We start from the raw sequence: 15,748 nt of genomic DNA, 5'->3' as shown, positions 1-15,748 counted from the left end.
GCACCCGGGAATACAAACCAGTCTGACCCCAGCCCCGAGCACCCGGGAATACAGACAGTCTTACCCCAGCCCCGAGCACCCGGGAATACCAACCAGTCTGACCCCAGCCCCGAGCACCCGGGAATACAGACCAGTCTGACCCCAGCCCCGAGCACCCGGGAATACAGACCAGTCTGACCCCAGCCCCGAGCACCCGGGAATACAGACCAGTCTGATCCCAGCCCCGAGCACCCGGGAATACAGACCAGTCTGACCCCCCCACCCCGAGCACCCGGGAATACAGACCAGTCTGACCCCAGCCCCGAGCACCCGGGAATACAGACCAGTCTGACCCCAGCCCTGAGCACCCAGGAATACAGACCAGTCTGACCCCAGCCCCGAGCACCCGTCCTGCACACATCATGGTTGTCACTTCCCATCCCCCATACAGGAAGAGACATAGAATGGATAGTACAGCCGCCACCCCGATCCTGAAGTGTTTATCGGCCGCCCCGTTATCACATCATCCACAGGAAATATTCTCATAATTAAAATCCCACAATCCCAATATGGTTTGTAATGAATAGCAGATCTACAGATGTAGCAGAGCTGAATGAGTGTCGGCACTATAGATTATAACCATACGCATTATAATCAATCTCAGACAGAGAAAACAACTCTCATTCTATTGTCAGAGATGAAACCCAGTTTGTTTTTACCTAAACAGATTGTTACGTGGAAACCATCAGTAAGCAGGCTAGCTGCCATTGACAGATGCCCATATGGCCCTGCCCCTGGCTAGCTTGGGTTTATATCCAAACATAGGACCATCCCAATATTTATCATCTCATGTGTTGGGCATTCATGGGTTAATAGGCAGATCTGCTGGGGGTTTCAGTGAGGTAATACCACAATATCCTTATGTAGTCACAGTACTGACTAACTATTAAGGATCCGTCAACAGCAGCTACAGGTAACTACATATCCAGGAGTGGGCAGGAAGTTGTACAATGATGGAACTGGTATATTACAGCCATGGTGGTGGTGGGCATCACCTGTGGTCCTGGTATGGGGGTCGGCTCTGCTACATCTGTGATCAGATGACCTGTAGTGTATGACTATAGCGAATGATATGTTCTGTACATTGTGAGTCATCCCAGTGATGCTGCGCTCCATCTTCAGGGTCCGCCATGACTCAGGGATCGGCCACCTCTGGATGGGTCGCATTCCTCATCTGACCTGGTCTCGGAATCTGATTGGTTGCTAGGGGCGACTGAGCCAGTTTGACTTTACACCATGTTTGATAAATCTCCCCCATAGTCTATGGCAGTGATGGAGATCCCCCAGAGCAGCAGGGCTCATCCTCACCTCTGCTACATCCGGGACCTGGATCCCCGTCCTGCTGACCAGTAGAGATCCCAGTGGATCCCAGTATCTATGCGCTGATCGCTTATCCTGTGGGGTTGTAGCTTATCTGTACAACAATATAAGTAACATCTAACAGTACAATATATACAGTAGGTATACATACATATACATGTATACAGGTCCCAGCGTCCATTAAGGTATCAGCTGCTCCAGCCTCCCTCCCCACTGCAGTAACACTACTTATCTGCAAACTGTAGGGCTTTTTTTTTTTTTTTTTAAACACTAATAATAATAATAACACTGGTATTAATAACCCTGATAACCTGTGCCCTGTACATCACTACTAACCCCGGCCTGGTTACAGTCCACACTAAGAAATACATCCGCAAACCAAACACCACCCATTAAATATACATGTAGGTGCAGTATTTTTTATTTTTTGGCCCTAAGCTGGTCCCGCACCCCGTCCCCCAGTACATGATAACGGACACATCACAGGGCTATGGGGTCCGGGGGAAACATCACAGGGATATGGGGTCCGGGGGACACATCACAGGGCTGTGGGGTCTCGGGGACACATCACAGGGCTATAGAGTCCAGGGGACACATCACAGGGATATGGGGTCCGGGGGGAAACATCACAGGACTATGGGGTCCGGGGGACACATCACAGGGATATGGGGTCCGGGGGAAACATGACAGGGCTATGGGGTCCGGGGGGAAACATCACAGGGCTATGGGGTCCGGGGACACATCACAGGTCTATGGGGTCCGGGGGACACATGACAGTGCTATGGTATCCGGGGGACACATCACAGGTCTATGGGGGGGGGGGGACACGTCACAGGGCTATGGGGTCCGGGGGGGGGACACATCACAGGTCTATGGGGTCCGGGGGGACATTACAGGGCTATGGGGTCCGGGGGGACATTACAGGGCTATGGGGTCCGGGGGGACACATCACAGGGCTATGGGGTCCGGGGGGACATTACAGGGCTATGGGGTCCGGGGGGACACATCACAGGGCTATGGGGTCCGGGGGGACATTACAGGGCTATGGGGTCCGGGGGGACACATCACAGGGCTATGGGGTCCGGGGGGACACATCACAGGGCTATGGGGTCCGGGGGGAAACATCACAGGGCTATGGGGTCCGGGGGGACACATCACAGGGCTATGGGGTCCGGGGGGAAACATCACAGGGCTATGGGGTCCGGGGACACATTACAGGGCTATGGGGTCCGGGGGACACATCACAGGACTATGGGGTCCAAAGAGACACATCACAGGACTATGGGGTCCGGGGGGAAACATCACAGGGCTATGGGGTCCAGGGGACACATCACAGGGCTATAGAGTCCAGGGGACACATCACAGGGCTATGGGGTCCAGGGGACACATCACAGGGCTATGGGGTCCAGGGACACATCACAGGTCTATGGGGTCCGGGGGGGACACATCACAGGGCTATGGGGTCCGGGGGGGACACATCACAGGGCTATAGAGTCCAGGGGACACATCACAGGGCTATGGGGTCCAGGGACACATCACAGGTCTATGGGGTCCGGGGGGACACATCACAGGGCTATGGGGTCCGGGGGGACACATCACAGGGCTATGGGGTCCGGGGACACATTACAGGGCTATGAGGTCCGGGGGACACATCACAGGACTATGGGGTCCAAAGAGACACATCACAGGACTATGGGGTCCAGGGACACATCACAGGTCTATGGGGTCCGGGGGGGACACATCACAGGGCTATGGGGTCCGGGGGGGACACATCACAGGGCTATGGGGTCCGGGGGGACATTACAGGGCTATGGGGTTCGGGGGGACATTACAGGGCTATGGGGTCCGGGGGGACACATCACAGGGCTATGGGGTCCGGGGGGACATTACAGGGCTATGGGGTCCGGGGGGACACATCACAGGGCTATGGGGTCCGGGGGGACATCACAGGGCTATGGGGTCCGGGGGGACACATCACAGGGCTATGGGGTCCGGGGGGACACATCACAGGGCTATGGGGTCCGGGGGGAAACATCACAGGGCTATGGGGTCCGGGGGGACACATCACAGGGCTATGGGGTCCGGGGGGAAACATCACAGGGCTATGGGGTCCGGGGGGACACATCACAGGGCTATGGGGTCCGGGGGGACACATCACAGGGCTATGGGGTCCGGGGGGAAACATCACAGGGCTATGGGGTCCAGGGGACACATCACAGGGCTATGGGGTCCAGGGACACATCACAGGTCTATGGGGTCCGGGGGGGACACATCACAGGGCTATGGGGTCCGGGGGGGACACATCACAGGGCTATAGAGTCCAGGGGACACATCACAGGGCTATGGGGTCCAGGGACACATAACAGGTCTATGGGGTCCGGGGGGACACATCACAGGGCTATGGGGTCCGGGGGGACACATCACAGGGCTATGGGGTCCGGGGACACATTACAGGGCTATGGGGTCCGGGGGACACATCACAGGACTATGGGGTCCAAAGAGACACATCACAGGACTATGGGGTCCAGGGACACATCACAGGTCTATGGGGTCCGGGGGGGACACATCACAGGGCTATGGGGTCCGGGGGGGACACATCACAGGGCTATGGGGTCCGGGGGGACATTACAGGGCTATGGGGTCCGGGGGGACATTACAGGGCTATGGGGTCCGGGGGGACACATCACAGGGCTATGGGGTCCGGGGGGACATTACAGGGCTATGGGGTCCGGGGGGACACATCACAGGGCTATGGGGTCCGGGGGGACATTACAGGGCTATGGGGTCCGGGGGGACACATCACAGGGCTATGGGGTCCGGGGGGACACATCACAGGGCTATGGGGTCCGGGGGGAAACATCACAGGGCTATGGGGTCCGGGGGGAAACATCACAGGGCTATGGGGTCCGGGGACACATTACAGGGCTATGGGGTCCGGGGACACATCACAGGACTATGGGGTCCAAAGAGACACATCACAGGACTATGGGGTCCGGGGGGAAACATCACAGGGCTATGGGGTCCAGGGGACACATCACAGGGCTATAGAGTCCAGGGGACACATCACAGGGCTATAGAGTCCAGGGGACACATCACAGGGCTATGGGGTCCGGGGGGACACATCACAGGGCTATGGGGTCCGGGGGGGACACATCACAGGGCTATAGAGTCCAGGGGACACATCACAGGGCTATGGGGTCCAGGGACACATCACAGGTCTATGGGGTCCGGGGGGGACACATCACAGGGCTATGGGGTCCGGGGGGGACACATTACAGGGCTATGGGGTCCGGGGGGACATTACAGGGCTATGGGGTCCGGGGGGACACATCACAGGGCTATGGGGTCCGGGGGGACATTACAGGGCTATGGGGTCCGGGGGGGACACATCACAGGGCTATGGGGTCCGGGGGGACATTACAGGTCTATGGGGTCCGGGGGGACATTACAGGTCTATGGGGTCCGGGGGGACATTACAGGTCTATGGGGTCCGGGGGGACATTACAGGTCTATGGGGTCCGGGGGGACATTACAGGGCTATGGGGTCCGGGGGGACATTACAGGTCTATGGGGTCCGGGGGGGACACATCACAGGGCTATGGGGTCCGGGGGGGACACATCACAGGGCTATAGAGTCCAGGGGACACATCACAGGGCTATGGGGTCCAGGGACACATCACAGGTCTATGGGGTCCGGGGGGACACATCACAGGGCTATGGGGTCCGGGGGGACACATCACAGGGCTATGGGGTCCGGGGACACATTACAGGGCTATGGGGTCCGGGGGACACATCACAGGACTATGGGGTCCAAAGAGACACATCACAGGACTATGGGGTCCAGGGACACATCACAGGTCTATGGGGTCCGGGGGGGACACATCACAGGGCTATGGGGTCCGGGGGGGACACATCACAGGGCTATGGGGTCCGGGGGGACATTACAGGGCTATGGGGTCCGGGGGGACATTACAGGGCTATGGGGTCCGGGGGGACACATCACAGGGCTATGGGGTCCGGGGGGACATTACAGGGCTATGGGGTCCGGGGGGACACATCACAGGGCTATGGGGTCCGGGGGGACATTACAGGGCTATGGGGTCCGGGGGGACAAAACACAGGGCTATGGGGTCCGGGGGGACACATCACAGGGCTATGGGGTCCGGGGGGAAACATCACAGGGCTATGGGGTCCGGGGGGACACATCACAGGGCTATGGGGTCCGGGGACACATTACAGGGCTATGGGGTCCGGGGACACATCACAGGACTATGGGGTCCAAAGAGACACATCACAGGACTATGGGGTCCAAAGAGACACATCACAGGACTATGGGGTCCGGGGGGAAACATCACAGGGCTATGGGGTCCAGGGGACACATCACAGGGCTATAGAGTCCAGGGGACACATCACAGGGCTATAGAGTCCAGGGGACACATCACAGGGCTATGGGGTCCGGGGGGACACATCACAGGGCTATGGGGTCCGGGGGGGGACACATCACAGGGCTATAGAGTCCAGGGGACACATCACAGGGCTATGGGGTCCAGGGACACATCACAGGTCTATGGGGTCCGGGGGGGACACATCACAGGGCTATGGGGTCCGGGGGGGACACATTACAGGGCTATGGGGTCCGGGGGGACATTACAGGGCTATGGGGTCCGGGGGGACACATCACAGGGCTATGGGGTCCGGGGGGACATTACAGGGCTATGGGGTCCGGGGGGGACACATCACAGGGCTATGGGGTCCGGGGGGACATTACAGGTCTATGGGGTCCGGGGGGACCTTACAGGTCTATGGGGTCCGGGGGGACAGTACAGGTCTATGGGGTCCGGGGGGACATTACAGGTCTATGGGGTCCGGGGGGACATTACAGGGCTATGGGGTCCGGGGGGACATTACAGGTCTATGGGGTCCGGGGGGACATTACAGGTCTATGGGGTCCGGGGGGGACACATCACAGGGCTATGGGGTCCGGGGGGGACACATCACAGGGCTATAGAGTCCAGGGGACACATCACAGGGCTATGGGGTCCGGGGGGACATTACAGGTCTATGGGGTCCGGGGGGACATTACAGGTCTATGGGGTCCGGGGGGACATTACAGGTCTATGGGGTCCGGGGGGACATTACAGGGCTATCATAATGGTCGCTGCTTTTCCGGTATCTAAGTCTAATATGTGAGATAGTGTCTGCTAAGCCAGTGTATCTAAGCCTATGATGTGTGATACAACCTCAGCCATCCTGGCTGTGACTCAGGCTGCATCATGTCCCCTATGACCCCCTATAATCCGGCCCATGTGTTACTATCTGATCCCGCATATGCCGGATGGAGAAGTCTCTGGATGGGACATTTCCCAGCATTCTCTGTTTGTCAATTATAAACAGGACAGGTTCCCATCCACCATGTGACTCCCATCATCCTCATCTGGATCAGTCTGGCCATGATAATGAGACATGGCGGCCATATAATCTTCTCCTGTACAGGGGGGTGAGTGTCACTATACATGGCGCACAGTTATATGCACTATGTCAGCACATGGCTGCTGTGTAGCATCTCAGACACTGCTACATATACATGGGTATATAGGTGACTGTGCTGTCTGCCAGAGGGATGAAAGAGACAACAAAGAAAGCAAAACTCTCTATCTCCTATCTATCTATCTATCTATCTATCTATCTATCTATCTATCTATCTATCTATCTATCTCCTATATATCTATCTATCTCCTATATATCTATCTATCTATCTCCTATCTATCTATCTATCTATCTTTCTCCTATCTATCTCCTATCTATCTATCTATCTATCTATCTATCTATCTATCTCCTATCTATCTATCTCCTATCTATCTATCTATCTATCTATCTCCTATCTATCTATCTATCTATCTATCTATCTATCTATCTATCTATCTATCTATCTATCTATCTATCTCCTATCTATCTCCTATCTATCTCCTATCTATCTATCTATCTATCTATCTCCTATCTATCTATCTATCTATCTATCTCCTATCTATCTATCTCCTATCTATCTATCTATCTATCTATCTCCTATCTATCTATCTATCTCCTATCTATCTATATATCTTTCTCCTATCTATCTCCTATCTATCTATCTATCTATCTATCTCCTATCTATCTATCTCCTATCTATCTATCTATCTATCTATCTATCTCCTATCTATCTATCTCCTATCTATCTATCTATCTATCTATCTATCTCCTATCTATCTATCTATCTATCTATCTCCTATCTATCTCCTATCTATCTATCTATCTATCTCCTATCTATCTATCTATCTATCTATCTATCTATCTATCTCTCTCTCTCTCTATCTATCTATCTATCTATCTATCTATCTATTTATCTATCTATCTATCTATCTATCTCCTATCTATCTATCTATCTATCCATCTCCTATCTATCTATCTATCTATCTATCTATCTATCTATCTATCTATCTATCTCCTATCTATCTATCTATCTATCTATCTATCTATCTATCATCTATCTCCTATCTATCTATCTCCTATCTATCTATCTATCTCCTATCTGTCTATCTATCTATCTATCCATCTATCTCCTATCTATCTCCTATCTGTCTATCTATCTATCTATCTATCTATCTCCTATCTATCTATCTATCTCCTATCTATCTATCTATCTATCTATCTATCTATCTATCTCCTATCTATCTCCTATCTATCTATCTATCTCCTATTTATCTATCTATCTATCTATCTATCTATCATCTATCTATCTATCTATCTATCTATCTTCTATCTATCTCCTATCTATCTATCTATCTATCTATCTTCTATCTATCTCCTATCTATCTATCTATCTATCTATCTTCTATCTATCTCCTATCTATCTATCTATCTCCTATCTATCTCCTATCTATCTATCTATCTATCTATCTATCTATCTATCTATCTATCTATCTATCTATCTATCTATCTCCTATCTATCTATCTATCTATCTCCTATCTATCTCCTATCTATCTATCTATCTATCTATCTATCTATCTGTATGTCTGTACATAGGAATAAATGACCCTGTGTATAATGATTTGCCTCTGGTTTCTCAGCCCCCCCCCCCCCCCTGTATACAGCTATATAGAGCAGTATATATAGTAATGTCTTGTTATACTGTACACAATCTCTCCAGTCTTCTCTCCCCACACAATACCCCCCCCCCCCCCCCATCCAGCCTGACTATTCCCTCACAGCTTATTATACAGATGTCGCATCTTACCGATCTTCATGCTGATCCCTCCTCTGTCCTCTCACCTGTAGGTCATTTATTAGTCAGTGACTAAATCCCTGCACTGACAATAGTAACAACAGCGACACTTACAGGTCAGTGTGTATGGAGCATAGAGGAGCCGGATTTATATGTGCCCCAGACTGCTGGGGTATACATATATACTGCTATATACCAGTGTATTACACCAATGTGTCCCCCACCCCACATAGGTATACATATATACTGCTATATACCACTGTATGAGACCAATGTGTCCCCCATCCCACAGAGGTATATATATATACTGCTATATACAACTGTATGAGACCAATGTGTCCCCCATCCCACAGAGGTATATATATATATATATATATATATATATATATATATATATATATATATATATATATATATATATATACTGCTATATACAACTGTATGAGACCAATGTGTCCCCCATCCCACAGAGGTATATATATATACTGCTATATACAACTGTATGAGACCAATGTGTCCCCATCCCACAGAGGTATATATATATATATATACTGCTATATACAACTGTATGAGACCAATGTGTCCCCCATCCCACAGAGGTATATATATATACTGCTATATACCACTGTATTACACCAATGTGTCCTCCATCCCACAGAGGTATATATATATATACTGCTATATACAACTGTATGAGAACAATGGGTTAAAATCAGACCTGATCAGTAATAATTCCCCACAGATCGATGACCAGTCAGATTGATGCTCCTGGAAGAATCTGATTGGTTCCTGTGGGATCTGTTAGTTGTGTCAGTTCTGATCCTTTTCCTCCATTGTCCTGGTGACTGATCTCCAGCAGGTTGGCTGTCAGGGCATGCTGGGAGTTGTAGTGTGGAAACAGCTGGGGGCCACAGGCTGGAGCTCAGTGTCTATAGTATATACAGTATATAGTATATATAATATAACCCTGCTCCGGGTATATACAGTATATAGTATATATAATATAACCCTGCTCCGGGTATATACAGTATATATAATATAACCCTGCTCCGGGTATATACAGTATATATAATATAACCCTGCTCCGGGTATATACAGTATATAGTATATATAATATAACCCTGCTCCGGGTATATACAGTATATATAATATAACCCTGCTCCGGGTATATACAGTATATAGTATATATAATATAACCCTGCTCCGGGTATATACAGTATATATAATATAACCCTGCTCCGGGTATATACAGTATATATAATATAACCCTGCTCCGGGTATATACAGTATATATAATATAACCCTGCTCCGGGTATATACAGTATATATAATATAACCCTGCTCCGGGTATATACAGTATATAGTATATATAATATAACCCTGCTCCGGGTATATACAGTATATAGTATATAACCCTGCTCCGGGTATATACAGTATATATAATATAACCCTGCTCCGGGTATATACAGTATATATAATATAACCCTGCTCCGGGTATATACAGTCAGTGTGACCGATGTGCAGGACGACAGACTCCTCTCCACCGACCGATCAGCAGGAACAACGTCCGGTCCGATGCTGAGAGCTCAGCACTCCTATCATGTGTGATTGTCGGGGCATGATGGGAGTTGTAGTGCGGAGAACACTGATATAAAGCAATGGCTCTCCAGTTATCAGGACATGATGGGAGTTGTAGTTTTTTTTTTTTTTTGAACAGCCACAAGTTGGGGGAAACCGGTGTAAAGATTTAAAGGAATAAGGTGCAGCATCACCCCCATCATCCCGCCGGGTCACTCTCTCTCTCCCCTCTTATTTACCCTTCCCCCGCCGGGTCACTCTCTCTCCCCTCTTATTTACCCTTCCCCCGCCGGGTCACTCTCTCTCCCCTCCGTTAACCCTTCCCCCGCCGGGTCACTCTCTCTCTCCCCTCCGTTAACCCTTCCCCCGCCGGGTCACCATCTCCCCTCCGTTAACCCTTCCCCCGCCGGGTCACTCTCTCTCTCCCCTCCGTTAACCCTTCCCCCGCCGGGTCACCATCTCCCCTCCGTTAACCCTTCCCCCGCCGGGTCACTCTCTCTCCCCTCTTATTTACCCTTCCCCCGCCGGGTCACTCTCTCTCTCCCCTCTGTTAACCCTTCCCCCGCCGGGTCACTCTCTCTCTCCCCTCCGTTAACCCTTCCCCTGCCGGGTCACTCTCTCTCTCCCCTCCTTAACCCTTCCCCCGCCGGGTCACTCTCCCCTCCGTTAACCCTTCCCCCGCCGGGTCACTCTCTCTCTCTCCCCTCCGTTAACCCTTCCCCCGCCGGGTCACTCTCTCTCCCCTCCGTTAACCCTTCCCCCGCCGGGTCCTGACTCGCTGAAGTTGCTGAACCCGTTTATTCTCCGCTCCTGCCTGAACTTGTCTCCCAGATCAAATATTTTATAAACTTCCCGGGTAATAATTAATTTACTGAGATCAAGATAAAAACCACCCGAATTCCTGCAGCCGGTGCTCCCCCCTCCCCCCTCCCCGGTGGCGGGAATGCTGAGGCTTGTGGTCCTACAGCAGATAGTATCAGTAGTCATCATATCATGGAACTACAACTCCCAGCATACCCCGTAGTCGCTCAGTTCTATAGACTTGTAGTGTAATTATAATATAGCACATTATAGAAGTATAACCCCCAGTCTACACTGTCTCTATGTGCCACCTGTTGTAGCCATATACATATACATATACATGTATAGCCACCCTGGTGCTCTAGCTTCTCGGTGCTCTACATGGGGCAACAACTGGGTTCCTGACTCCCAGAATGCTGAGGGTTGTAGTTCCACACCTAGTGAGCTCTGGCATGCAGTATACAATATAACCCCCAGTAATAATACAGCGTGACGATGGAAGAAGGACTACAACCCTCATTATTCTTATAATTTGTGTAACATGCGCTAAAAATAAAGACCCGACCCGACTGCATAATCCAAGCAGCAGAACTACAACTCTCATGAAGTCCTGGAGCTCGGCTGATGGAAAGTGAAGAGACAAAACCCAGAGAAGATCTTCATGTCCAACCTGTGTCTCCCCCACTGCATCCAGTATAGTAGCTGCACAGCTACAACCCCCACCATTGCCATCACATTGCATGATAGGAGCTATAGTTATGCAACAGCTGGAGATTGGAGAGCACTTATCAACAGCAATAGCCTCCAATCCACTGACTCTCCAGAAAGCTGTAAGGGCATGCTGGGAGTTGTAGTCTTGATTTGGGGGGGCTTGGTTAACCCTTCCCTGGCAGCCATCTCCTTCCACCCACCTACAGATGCTTCCTCCAGCACTGTCCCACCAGGCTAACCTCTGCAGAGCATTGCTACATTTCCATCAACCACCTCGAGGATTTGTTATTTTTAGCAATCAGATGTAATCCCAGGGCTGTCAGAGCACCACAGAGCATTGCTCCCCCAGTCTGTCAACAGCTCCAGAGTCCTCAGCATTATGTCACTGAGCTCAGGCTCCCAGACACCCCCTGCCTGACACAACACCCTGCACCAACCCCAAACAGATCGCTGCTTGCTGGGGAGAACCTTCACCAAATATCCTGGGCATGTGGAGAGGGACAAGTGGGAGCTTGTGGGATAAGTCAGCCAGGGTTATCATCATCATCATCATCATCACCACCATTCTAGGGTCAATGCCTGCTGCTAGCTTCTACTCACCACCACAGTCCTATGATGTTGGCAGGACACAGGAGGATGAAGAAGAGACCCAGCTGAGTCCTGGACAGGGGCATCATGGTGGCAAGTGGCAAAGGTGAGGGAGACCAGCTGACAAGCCAGAGGAGGTGAGTGCCTAGCTCCTTCTGCTTCTTCCTCAGTGCAGCCAAGAACTCACAAGGAGCTACATCAACAAGTAGAAAACTCCCAGGAATGCCTGGATTGTTCACTTTTCTCCCTATGGGGATGGAGAAGAGGTGGGAGGACAGTAGCAGCACTCAGCATGCAGCTCTGGGGACAGGGGGCTTCCACATCCAGGTAGCTCCAATTCACTGGCCATAGACTGTCCTGCAAGCTGGAAGCAAAGAAAGGGGAGCAAGATTTGGGAGGAACACACAAGGGTCGTGGGTGGAGAGATGAAAGACAAGGAGGAGGGAAGGAGATAGAGGGAGGCGAAGGAGAAATATTAATTCTGCATTGCCCTACATGGGAAGGGGGGCGAGATAGCAGGGCCTGTCTGCAGGGTCACCATCCAGGTAAGTCATAGGGTGTGTCAGTTACCTGAGGAGGATCACACAGCACCTGGCAGCAGCAGCAGGGGGTAGCACTGCAGGGGGCACAGGTGAATGCCCTCCTCTCCAGCCCCCAAAAATCTCCCCTGTCATTCAGATGTTTGCAGAAGAATGTGGAGAAGACTTGGCAGTGTCTCCTGCTGCAGGGAGGGAGAATGGGAGGATTAAAGAGAAGACATTGCTAAAAAACTGCAGGAGATGATAAATGAAGAAAGATGGGAAAACATGCTACAATGTAACAAACCCCCATTAGTGAGAGGAGAGAGCGGAGGGGCCCCCCAGGTAAGGGCAGCAGGGCAGGCACACAGGGGGGAGGTAAGGGCAGCAGGGCAGGCACACAGGGGAGAGGTAAGGGCAGCAGGGCAGGCACACAGGGGAGAGGTAAGGGCAGGCACACAGGGAGAGGTAAGGGCAGCAGGGCAGGCACACGGGAGAGGTAAGGGCAGCAGGGCAGGCACACAGGGGGAGGTAAGGGCAGCAGGGCAGGCACACAGGGGAGAGGTAAGGGCAGGCACACAGGGGGAGGTAAGGGCAGGCACACAGGGGGGAGGTAAGGGCAGCAGGGCAGGCACACAGGGGGAGGTAAGGGCAGCAGGGCAGGCACACAGGGAGAGGTAAGGGCAGCAGGGCAGGCACACAGGGGAGAGGTAAGGGCAGGCACACAGGGGGAGGTAAGGGCAGCAGGGCAGGCACACAGGGGAGAGGTAAGGGCAGCAGGGCAGGCACACAGGGGAGAGGTAAGGGCAGCAGGGCAGGCACACAGGGGGAGGAAGGGCAGGCACACAGGGGAAGGTAGGGGCAACAGGGCAGGCACAGGGGAGAGGTAAGAGCAGGCACACAGGGGGGAGGTAAGGGCAGCAGGGCAGGCACACAAGGGAGAGGTAAGGGCAGCAGGGCAGGCACACAGGGGAGAGGTAAGGGCAGGCACACAGGGGGAGGTAAGGGCAGCAGGGCAGGCACACAGGGGGAGGTAAGGGCAGCAGGGCAGGCACAGGGGGAGGTAAGGGCAGCAGGGCAGGCACACAGGGGGGAGGTAAGGGCAGCAGAGCAGGCACACAGGGGAGAGGTAAGGACAGGCACAGGGGAGAGGTAAGGGCAGCAGGGCAGGCACACAGGGGAGAGGTAAGGACAGGCACAGGGGAGAGGTAAGGGCAGCAGGGCAGGCACACAGGGGAGAGGTAAGGGCAGCAGGGCAGGCACACAGGGGAGAGGTAAGGACAGACACAGGGGAGAGGTAAGGGCAGTAGGGCAGGCACACAGGGGGGAGGTAAGGGCAGCAGGGCAGGCACACAGGGGAGAGGTAAGGGCAGCAGGGCAGGCACACAGGGGAGAGGTAAGGGCAGCAGGGCAGGCACACAGGGGGAGGTAAGGGCAGCAGGGCAGGCACAGGGGGAGGTAAGGGCAGCAGGGCAGGCACACAGGGGGAGGAAGGGCAGGCACACAGGGGAAGGTAGGGGCAACAGGGCAGGCACAGGGGAGAGGTAAGAGCAGGCACACAGGGCAGAGGTAAGGGCAGCAGGGCAGGCACACAGGGGGAGGAAGGGCAGGCACACAGGGGAAGGTAGGGGCAACAGGGCAGGCACAGGGGAGAGGTAAGAGCAGGCACACAGGGCAGAGGTAAGGGCAGCAGGGCAGACACACAGGGGGAGGTAAGGGCAGGCACAAAGGAGGTAAGGGCAGCAGGGCAGGCACACAGGTGGGAGATAAGGGCAGCAGGGCAGGCACACAGGGGAAGGTAAGGGCAGGCACACGGGAGAGGTAAGGGCAGCAGAGCAGGTACACAGGGAAGAGGTAAGGGCAGCAGGGCAGGCACACAGGGGAGAGGTAAGGGCAGGCACACAGGGAGAGGTAAGGGCAGCAGGGCAGGCACACAGGGGAGAGATAAGGGAAGCAGGGCAGGCACACAGGGGAGATATAAGGGCAGGCACACAGGGGAGATGTAAAGGCGGCAGGGCAGGCACACAGGGAGAGGTAAGGGCAGCAGGGCAGGCACACAGGGGGGACCCGAAGACCCTCTTGTGGGGACAGGGGGGGGAAGGGTCTTTATACTATAAAGGAGCAGCAGGGTCAAGGAAGAGCAAAGTGAATGGAAATGGGATTGAATCTGTAATAAGGAGGAGCTGACAACACCGCGTACCTCACTCTGCTGACGGCTCCTGCTCATCTCTAAGATATATTATTTGTATTATTATTATTATTATTATGTGTATTGACAGGTAAATCCTAATAACCCTATACAGCATAAAATGCTATTCTTCTGTCTAAGGAAGGACATGTTATAGACACTGTATATGAATGTTACTTATATCAGGTCACCCAGAATCCCCTGCTTGTTCAGTGTCTGCACCTTGTGCATCCTGGGCAGTGTAACTTTTCATCAGGTAGGGAATATACATATCCTGGTGTAGGGTAAACTGTATTCTGCACTTTGGTACAGTATGTATAGTGAGTATTGGGGTTCAGGCAGATTCTGACATTGGTTTCAATGGTAAATCTGCAACCACGTGCACAGGTGGTATTTATCACACCTTTCCCCAAATCTGCTTCAGGAGCTGACATGTCAGATCTAGATGTGGATTCCATGTGGATTCTGTGCGGATTCCTCTTTTTTTGTGTGGATTCTTCTTTTTGTAACCACACCACACTTCTTTTGAGACCACACCAGATCCGTGGAAAAATCCCTAAGAAACCCGCGTGTATAATCCGCACCATTCTGACTTCATCTTAGATGTGGATCTTTGGTGTTTGTGCTCCTCCATGGCAGCAGGGAGTGTCTCTTGTTGATATACTTACCAACAGTTTCCAATAACAATCAGCAGAATTATGAATTCTGCTCTGGGCTCTAAAAGGATGGAATACAGCACAGATTCC

The 15,748-nt window shown here is 52.4% G+C and overlaps 1 protein-coding gene across 2 annotated transcripts in view; it reads right to left on the bottom strand.

The window, feature by feature from the left end:
- Positions 1–12,699, bottom strand: part of WNT6 (Wnt family member 6) — a 71,698-nt gene extending 58,999 nt beyond the window's left edge. The window contains exon 1 of one of the 2 annotated variants that reach the window (XM_069982515.1): positions 12,309–12,699. In XM_069982515.1, the coding sequence (XP_069838616.1) occupies positions 12,309–12,385 (77 nt within the window). In that variant the 5' untranslated portion in view covers positions 12,386–12,699. The remainder of the gene's footprint in view (positions 1–12,308) is intronic. The other variant, XM_069982516.1, reaches the window with a different exon arrangement.
- Between the last annotated feature and the right edge of the window lie 3,049 nt (positions 12,700–15,748).

This window comes from Dendropsophus ebraccatus, chromosome 9 (genome assembly GCF_027789765.1).
Source record: "Dendropsophus ebraccatus isolate aDenEbr1 chromosome 9, aDenEbr1.pat, whole genome shotgun sequence".
Taxonomy (NCBI): domain Eukaryota; kingdom Metazoa; phylum Chordata; class Amphibia; order Anura; family Hylidae; genus Dendropsophus; species Dendropsophus ebraccatus.
The sequence above is the reverse complement of the archived record's forward strand: the minus strand, read 5'-3'. Positions and strand labels throughout refer to the sequence as shown.